Below are 9,771 nucleotides of genomic sequence, written 5' to 3'. Positions count from 1 at the left end.
CTTTGATTGGTAGGGTGTACCTTAAGGGAGCAGCGCCTTACCGTATTCGGGTGTACAAAGCTCTTGGTGCTCCCGGAGTCCAGTAGGCAGGAGGTCACATGGCCGTTCACTTTCACGCTGGTGGATGCGTTGGTCAGAGTATGTGGTCAGGACTGGTCGATTGCCATGGATGCGAGCCGTGGTTGATTGTCGGGTAGTGAGGCGGCCGTTGAGTTGGGGTCCTGAAACACCGTTGGTATCCATGTGCTGCGGGGTGGACAAGATGGCGGCGCCCAGAGGTCCTGGGGATTACAAAATGGCGGCACCATGGAACGCCGTTGCGGGGGTGGAGCAAGATGGCGGTGCCCATGAAATGCACATGTTGTGCGGGGGAGAAGATGGCGGCGCCCATTGCTCGCACATGGCCTGGGGAGGAGAGGAGGATAGCGGCACCCATTGTCCGTGACCGGGGGGGGGGGGGGGGGGGGGGGCGACCGCGGCCGCTGTGCGGGCCTGGCACACCACTGCGCAATGGCCCATCTTCCTGCAGGCCTTACAAAGGGCAGCACGGGCCGGGCAGCGTTGGCGGGGGTGTCTTTGCTGGCCACAAAAATAGCACCGGAGATCACTGGCTGGCGCGTAGTGCAGGTTTATTGGGTGGGTAGCGCCCCCGCTGGGGCAGCTGCCTGTGGGGTCCATGAAGCGTAGGAGGAGTGGGCCACGCGGTTGAGGGCGTAGGACTGGACATTGCGCAGGGTGACCGTCATGGAAAGCGCTAGTGTTTTCGTCTCTGCGAGGTCGCACGTGGTCCCTTCTAGGAGCCACTGACTGATAACATCAGACCCAATCCCAGTTACAAAAGCATCCCGCATAAGGAGATCTGAGTGCTCCTTAGCTGTAACGTCCTGGCAGTCACAGTCCCGCACTAGTGGGATCAGGGCCCTAAAGAAGTCCTCGATTGGCTCATGAGGTAGTTGACTACGCATTGCGAGCGCGTGTTTGGTGAAGAGCATGTTCGACTTCTGCTCATAATTTTCTTTGAGTCGAGTCATGGCATCAGCGTAATTGGGCGCATCCTGGATCAGCGGGAAGACTTTGGAGCTCAGTCTGGAGCACAATATTTGAATCTTCTGAGCCTCTGGAACAGGGGTCGGCTCCGCGTTGATATACGCTTCAAAACAAGCTAGCCAGTGCTGGAAATCCTTTCTGGTGTCGCTTGCGTGTGGATCCAGCTGCAGGCGATCCGGTTTGATCCGGAGGTCCATCTTCTGAATCTGATACTAATAAATTGAGGCACGATCAGTTTGACTGGAGACGAAGTTGAATCCAAACTGAGGCTTTATTAGTATCAGATGGGTGGCCTCCCACAGCAGCTGACGAAATGGCTGCGAGCTGGAGGCCACGCATATTTATAACCCGGCTCCTGGGCGGAGCTAGCATGCAGGGGTCCAGGTGAACCTGTAGTGCAGGTTCTACCGTACAACCCCTAATATCAGAACACAGTGGTTTACCACACTCACATGTATTAATTGAGGGTTATTACATAATTAGGAACCAGCCAGAAACAGATAATGACCAAGAAGTGTACCTCCATTAAGTTGTAAGCGAAGAAATAGAAATTCATCAAGTAGTTATATTAAGGTTAGATTTAAATGCTTACAAGTTTACGATTTCTGCTTTGGATGCCTTACCCTTCCCAAAGGTGTCCCAAAACCCTGTTCAAAGAGCTACCTTACCTCTTCAAAGGAGAACCCTGGATATCCAAAATAATCCACCAAATTCAGACCTCCTTTTATCTGGTCTAAACTGCACACTTTAGATTCACACATAATTCAAGGGATAAAAGTAAAGGCTTTGAATGCCATCTTTGCTAGTTAGTTATGTACTTAATGCCCAGAGGCAAAATTTGGAAGTATTGCTGTCAATGAAGGAACTATAGGACAACCTTACTCTTCAGTGACCTGGTCACTCATTTGAAGCTGTGAAGTCTATTTTGTTTTTAAATAAACTTTCTCTTTTAACTTACCACTCAGGGGTCCATCTTGCCTTATGATTTGTCTTGTTCAAACCTAAAGCTTTACTGGATTTTGTTGGGTAATTTTGAAATCGGATAATTGCGTAATTAAGAAATAAGATAAAGTAAAATACGCAAAATAAAAATAATCTATGGGGCAGGATTTTCCAGTCTCTCTGTGGTGGGACCCGTTGCGAGCGAGAACCGAAAATTTGGCATTCCAGATAAAATTCCGTGCACTCCTGCAGTCCCGGAAAATCCCATCCCCGTATGAAGACAGAGGATTTTGGCTGCAGTGCACAACCTTTTTGTATATTATCTTCTAGAGATGCAGTTTGTGTGCATAAACTTCATTTAATGTGTGTATGGGGATAAATGTTTTCTAAATCTCTGTTCAGGTGAAAATCAAGTGGAGATAGGCAAATGTTCGATAAATCTCCTACCCGTTAGCCACCTGATGCATGATTCAAGCAGGCCGCAAAATGGGTAACTAGTGCTCTCACCTAAAACAGAAGGGATCCTGATTTCAAGCTTTAAATGGCGGTCCTATATTGGCTGCCAGATCTCAATGTCATTTGTTTATACCATGTAGCCAGAATAACGCACCATCCATTGATTTAGTCATTGAGCAGCTTAACAAGCAGTAGGAAAGAGAATGTTCCTCCTGTTGCACAAAAAAATATTGTAGCTTGCACACTGCCAGTCTGTCCCTCTGCCACATCCTTAACTTCCACCCTATTCCAAGGAGGAGACTCCAGATATCCCACCCTGATGGCATAGCAAGTCGCCAGTGCTTCAGTGCTCCTAACTCAGCAGAATTATGGATATGGAGCCCTTCCAGGAAAATTGACCATGTCTTACTGTTCCGTTGGGTGAGTTCCAGGCTTCCCCTGCCTGTCTCCTACTTGATGAAATTAAGAACTCATAAATCACTCATGTCTGTGCACGGGACAACCTCGCATGCCGAAAATTTTAACAATACCCTGTGTAATGCCTGCCCAAATTTAATGGACCTTTTGTTGGTTCATCAGATCTGTCCCACCCAAGTCTTCGGGCTATAGCTCAATGTAGGGAAGAGTGAGCTCTTTGTATTACAGGCGGGGGACCAAGAAAGAGGGATAGGGGACCTACCGCTCAGGAGGGCGGAGGGGAGCTTTCGGTATCTGGGGATCCAGACAGCCAGGAGTTGGGGGACCCTACATAAACTGAATCTGACGAGGTTGGTGGAGCAAATAGAGGAGGATTTCAAAAGATGGGACATGTTACCGCTCTCGCTGGCGGGTAGAGTGCAGTCGGTCAAAATGGTGGTCCTTCCGAGGTTTCTGTTTGTGTTTCAGTGCCTTCCCATCGTGATCACTAAGGCCATTTTTAAGAGAGTAGGCAGGAGTATTATGGGGTTTGTGTGGGCGAATAAGACCCCGAGAGTAAGGAGAGGGTTCCTGGAACGCAGTAGGGACCGAGGAGGGTTGGCGCTGCCAAGCCTGGGGAGCTACTACTGGGCAGCAAATGTGGCGATGATCCGCAAGTGGGTTATGGAGGGAGAGGGGGCGGCATGGAAGAGGATGGAGATGGCGTCCTGTAAAGGAACGAGCCTGGGGGCGTTGGTGACGGCACCGCTGCCGCTCTCGCCGACAAAGTATACCACGAGTCCGGTGGTGGCGGCAACGCTAAGGATCTGGGGCCAGTGGAGACGGCACCGGGGTGCAATGGGAGCATCGGTGTGGTCCCCGATCAGGGGTAACCACCAGTTTGTCCCTGGGAAGATGGACGGGGGGGTTCCAGAGCTGGCATCGGGCGGGGATTGGAAGAATGGGGGACCTGTTCATCGACGAGACGTTTGCGAGCCTAGGGGCACTGGAGGAGAAGTTCGAGTTACCCCCGGGAAATGCCTTTAGATATATGCAGGTGAGGGCTTTTGTGAGGCGACAGGTGAGGGAATTCCCGTTGCTCCCGACACAAGAAGTTCAAGATAGGGTGATCTCGGGTGTATGGGTCGGGGAGGGCAAGGTGTCGGAAATACACCAGGAGTTGAAAGAAGAGGGGGAAGCGCTGGTAGAAGAGTTGAAGGGTAAATGGGAGGAGGAGCTGGGAGAGGAGATCGAGGAAGGTCTGTGGGCTGATGCCGTAGGTAGGATTAATTCCTCCTCCTCGTGTGCCAGGCTCAGCCTGATACAATTTAAGGTGGTGCACAGAGCGCACTTGACGGAGGCGAGGTTGAGTAGGTTCTTTGGGGTAGAGGACAGATGTGGAAGGTGCTCTGGGAGCCCGGCGAACCATGTCCATATGTTTTGGTCATGCCCGGCACTGGAGGGGTTCTGGAGAGGAGTGGCGGGAGCAATATCTCAGGTGGTGAAAGTCCGGGTCAAGCCAAGCTGAGGGCTAGCAATATTCGGAGTAGTGGACGAACCGGTAGTGCAGGAGGCGAAAGAGGCCGGTATCCTGGCCTTTGCGTCCCTAGTAGCCCGGCGAAGGATCTTGCTAATGTGGAAGTAGGCAAAGCCTCCCAGCGTGGAGGGCTGGATAAACGATATGGCTGGGTTCATAAAGTTGGAGAGGATTAAGTTTGCCTTGAGAGGGTCTGCGCAGGGGTTTTACAGGCGGTGGCAACCATTCCTAGACTATCTCGCGGAACGTTAGAGGAAGGTCGGTCAGCAGCAGCAGCAATCTTGGGGGGGGGGGGGGGTGGAGGGGACGTCCTGGGAGGGGGGGAGGGGGGACTGCCTGGGAGGGTAGATGAGCAAGAGATAACATGAAGGGTTGGGGAAACTGGCACGTACGGATGAGGGCCAGTGTACAAACCTGTGTAAATATATCATTTTGCCATGTATATATCTTGCTCTGCGCGATTTCTTTTTTTTTGTTACGAGGGGCGGGGGGGTTATTGTTTGTAACGGAGAAAAATTTTGTTAAAATACTTTAATAAATATATTTTTTTAAAAAAAGATCTGTCCCACCCATACAACTGGCACAACCTGAAAATTTAGGTCTGGTTCACTGTTATTTACAGGTGTAATAACAGTTAATTGTGTTCGTTTAGTATGAAATATACATTACTGGGCAAATATTGCTTCCTGAACCTGAGGAAATATAGTTGATGAAATCTCATCTTCTCTCACTACTTTTGAGTATTAAACGTGTTGAGAGTAGCCACCAGAGGGAGCTACAGTTACAACTATATAAGGCAGTGATGCTGGACCTTAGGGGAGGAGTGTATGCAGGAGTTAGCTAGTGAAGGTCAGAAGAGCAGATAGTGCAAGTGAGGTTAGATCAGTAGTGAGATTAGCTGTAGATCAGCGTAGTTAGATGTCATTGATCAATTATGTATTCTTAAGGAGTACGTGCTGAATCTAAGTTAGTAGTGTAAATAAATTAATAGCTTTGTTTCAGTTAAAGCAATTTTGTGGTCTTTGTGAACACTATGGCAACCATCCTGAAATAAGGAACACAAAGAACATGAAATGAAAATCGCTTATTGTCATAAGTAGGCTTCAATGAAGTTACTGTGAAAAGCCCCTAGTCGCCACATTCCGGCACCTGTTCGGGGAGGCTGGTACGGGAATTGAACTGTGCTGCTGGCCTGCCTTGGTCTGCTTCAAAAGCCAGCTATTTAGCCCAGTGTGCTAAACCAGCTAAACCATCACAAGGTAAGTAATAACATTTCAGAATTATGCGATCCTGATACCTTTATCAGCCGCCTCAAAGGTAATCTGAACATATTCTTGCAGGTCAGTAGCTGCAAGTTATGTAACTAGCGTCCCTAGATTTATCTCTGAGCTGCCTCTTCAGGGGAACATCCAAAGTACCAGATCAAGTTCTGGTTTGTGTCTCATGTGAGGAGATTTTTTTTTGTATTGAAAAAAAAACTTGAATCTTACAGCATGTTCATTGAAAAAGGGGAGGGCCCCAAGAAATGGAAAGATGCCATATTCTGAAGTTAGGAATTTCAGTTATAAAGGCAGCGATGCTCTGCACTGCGCCACTTTGACAGAAAGTCACAGGGCAAGTCAAACCTGTTGCTGTCTGGATTATCAGCCTTTAGACTTAAACTCGTTCTTGCAATTGACAATCAAAAGATCACACAGGAAGCTCATTAAGCATCACCACGGAAGAAGTGAAGAACACGGTTTTTGTGGGACAAGAATGCAGTGGTACACTTTGTTATTTGCAGTTATGCTGTTTGTTATACTCTACCTTAAACGTCAGAGGGTCAGGTAAGATAAATAACAATAAATAAATGTTTTCTTTTCTTTTGTAGGGAAAGCAGTGGAGCAGGTCAATTCTTGAATTGTAACTTAAAATCCAGGGCACATTAAATATCTTTTCTCATGTCATTTAGTTTGTTGGCAAACCCACTGATGTTTTTGTATTTTGATTATCCAGTTAAAAAAAATTAAATAGTGACAGGTACTGCGATGTGTTACTAGCTCTAAAAATGAATAAAAGCTTTATAGTTTTGGTGATAAGCAAGCACATAATTTGGTGTGGAGTAACTGCATGTCTGTCAGCTGAAGGTGATCTCTTCATTCAAGATTAAACCTCTCAACATCTCAAAAATTAAAGGGGCTCTGAGCTGGCAATAAGTACAGTGAGGAGTGGTATTCCTGCTCTATGTTGTTGCCACTTAGCTCAGCTACTTCTTCATAAGATAAAACACATTGAGTGACACATTGCATATCCTGATCTCGAAGTTCGTTCATTATTTTTAGCTTTAACAATATTCTCTTCTAGTCTTTTAATCGTGATTTTTTAGTTTTTCCTTTACTGATTTTCAACTTGAAGCTGATGGACTCACTGACTGATGATTTCCTAAAGTCTCATGAATTTCACCTTATTTTGCCCCTGTATGTGACAGGGTTGTATTGCTGAATGCTGTCTGGAATATATTCTTCTATACACAATCATATTCTTCGCTGCTTCATCAAAAAATGGCTTTATTCTGTTGGCCATAATAAAACAAAATAAAATGAGAAATATATATATATACAAATCTATATAGCCATAACCCAGCGGGTTCTGAGGTAGGGCTGGGGGGTTGTGAAACTGCATGGACAGGATTTCCACTGGGTCCCCACCCACCCCAACCTCACAGTGATTTTATGCTGGGGCGGGCAGGCCCTCGGACAAGAGGCCCGCCACTGCCCCAGTAAAGAACCTTAAGCGGCCACTTAAGGGCCGTTTCCCACCTAGCCAATTTCTCGGCTGGCGGACGGATACCAGCTTGGGTTGGAAACCTGGAAATAAATAGAGTTAGATATTGGGTGCAAGGAGGGGGCTGGTACGATTGAATGGTTGAGAGGGTGAGAGATGGGAGGAAAGAATCGGGGAATGGTGAGATGGGGAGCTAGTAAGAACAATAGGAGCTAAAAAACTATTTGAGAAGCGGCAGATACTTAGCGTAACAGTAGGATATAAAATCTACCGTGGCTTAATGTGACATTAACCAAGTTGGCATCCAGTACTAGCAAAGAAATAAGCAGTACAATTCAGGCATAAAATGGTGGATTACTGGAACTGCTTTGGTCCTCATTGCCCAGTAATTTTTATACATGTATTAATTTATGATCTGCCTGTTGTACGGTATTAATTCGAATATATCTGATTTACACTTAAATCCCGATCCTGTTCACCAGAAAAATCTCAGGTTTGCACGAAACTAAACAATTCAGAATTTTGGACCCAATAGTTGTAAAGGTGGAAACAATTTGATTGAATCTTTTCATAACAGTAAACCTCTTTCAAAATGAACTCTAAAGGTTAGACGTAACAGTCGGAGATGTTATCACATAAACCTTTAATGACCCCCATACCAAATTCCTCTCAGCGCATTGAATGAAAGTGTTAATCCATTTACAATGAATAGATTTGCACATTCTCCCAGTGTCTGTGTGGGTCTCGCCCCCACAACCCAAAGATGTGCAAGATAGGTGAATTGGCCACACTAAATTGCCCCTTAATTGGGAAAAAGAAATAATTGGATACTGTAAATTTATTTTTAAAATAAATAAATAAAATGAATAAAACTCCTCTGTAAAAGAAATTTGTACAGGACATTAAACATTTGTACGATAAGATCCGGGGAAGCAGAGATACAAAAGTCCATTCGAAATTAAAGCTACTTTTGTATTTCAGCAAATGTGGTGAAATTGCAAACTGCTAGTGATATTGGGATGCATTGGGCGGGATTCTCCATTGGCTGACGACAAAATTGTGAAACACGATTGGGCGGAGAATTGGTTCCGGAGCCGAAATCGTGATAGGCGCTGGTTTGACGCCAAATCAGTATGCTCCGGTATCCCGAAAATGGCGTAAATGTGTCGCTCGCCATGCGGGCTAAAAGAACAGTAGGCATATCATTAGCGGGCTTGACGCCCAATGCTCCGGGGCCTCTGCGATTCACTGCCTCCAATGGTCCGAGTTCCCAACGGCGTTGTTCACTTGTGCTCTCACAAATCGTGAACCTGGCGCCCTGGCGTCTGAGCGAGAGAGCGGAGGTAGGAAATGGCATGGAGTGACTGCGGGCTGCTGGCCTGGACATCAGCCGTGCAGGCCGCGGCGGGGGGGGGGGGGGGGGGTGACCAGGGCCGGAGGATGGGAGGGGTAGGGGGGAGGGTGGGCTGAGCAGCGACCAGGCACCGACCGCCACCTTGCTGAACAACCATTGCCCACCCACCGTGCCCCTGGTTCTACACAGTGGCACCAGCCGTATAACCATCCCCACCCCCACCCCGCCCCGCTGGCACCGAACACCCCGTCCAACCAACAGCCACCCACCAGGGGACCACCCAAGGCCACACCCAATGAGGGCAGTGCCAGCCAACATGCCCCTGGCGGCAGGGACGGGTGCCAGGACCGGAGGCACTGGCGGAAAAACAGGCTGGGGGTGAGGGAGGTAAGGATGATGAGGGTGAGGGGTGAGGATGCATCCAAAATAGCCACCCGCACAGATCGATGGGAAACAGAGACGGAAACAGGCTGCAGCTTGCAAATATACAAGGGTTGCAGCCCTGACCTTGCAGAAACTGACACAGGGAAAAGGCAGTTGAAAGGCCATCCCAGGACATTGGGCTCCAGGTAGAAACTAACAATATGTGGCAGACATGGTGGTGTATTTGGCAAGGCCTATGTGCCTCGGACACTAACGGCCGTGGCCGACTGGGACCCGCCCCGCCATCAAGGTGTCCACCACCAATTGGTTGAGAGCGATCAGGGTGATTGAGCCCTGATTGACTTATTGGACATCTACCTGGGACTGCCCAAAAGCATGCAAAACCTGCAAGGCATCAAAGATGCTGTGCAGCCCACCACCCACTCTCTCGACCACAATGACAACAATGGTGATAACTTCACCAGCCAAGGAGAGGAACATCCATGCCATCCACAATGGGACCAGAGCTGGGGACACAGATGACCAGCAACAAACATCCAGCACTGCCAGAAAACAGATCCCAGATAAGGCCACATGTGCTCTATACTTGCCAGTCACATGGACGTGAAGTTAGGGCCATTATTGTGTCTTAGTGTAGAGTGAAACTTGTATGTGTGTGTTCACTTTGTGCGCGTGTAATAAAATATTACCGTATTAAACAACTTGTGAGGTAATTTGTCCACCGTATACGGGTTAAAGACACACACTGTGGTTTAGAAGGTCCAACAGGGGTGAGGGTTGTGTGGGTCGAGGGGGTTGTGGGGGGGGCGGGGGGGCACACATGTGTCATGGGGATGCGCAACTAAGCAGGGTCTCACTTGCTCGCCCACCACCGACCTCCACTTCGGTGACC

The 9,771-nt window shown here is 48.1% G+C and overlaps 1 protein-coding gene across 1 annotated transcript in view; it reads left to right on the top strand.

Moving 5' to 3' along the window:
• The first annotated feature begins 5,984 nt into the window (after positions 1-5,984).
• The window catches only part of ptgis (prostaglandin I2 (prostacyclin) synthase), a 118,522-nt gene continuing 114,735 nt past the window's right edge, over positions 5,985-9,771 (top strand). The window contains exon 1 of the mRNA XM_072514845.1: positions 5,985-6,204. Within this exon, the coding sequence (XP_072370946.1) occupies positions 6,134-6,204 (71 nt within the window). The 5' untranslated portion in view covers positions 5,985-6,133. The remainder of the gene's footprint in view (positions 6,205-9,771) is intronic.

The sequence above is a fragment of the Scyliorhinus torazame genome, chromosome 8, assembly GCF_047496885.1.
Source record: "Scyliorhinus torazame isolate Kashiwa2021f chromosome 8, sScyTor2.1, whole genome shotgun sequence".
In the NCBI taxonomy this organism is placed as follows: domain Eukaryota; kingdom Metazoa; phylum Chordata; class Chondrichthyes; order Carcharhiniformes; family Scyliorhinidae; genus Scyliorhinus; species Scyliorhinus torazame.
Note: the sequence above shows the minus strand (reverse complement) of the source record. Positions and strands in the feature narration are given on the sequence as shown.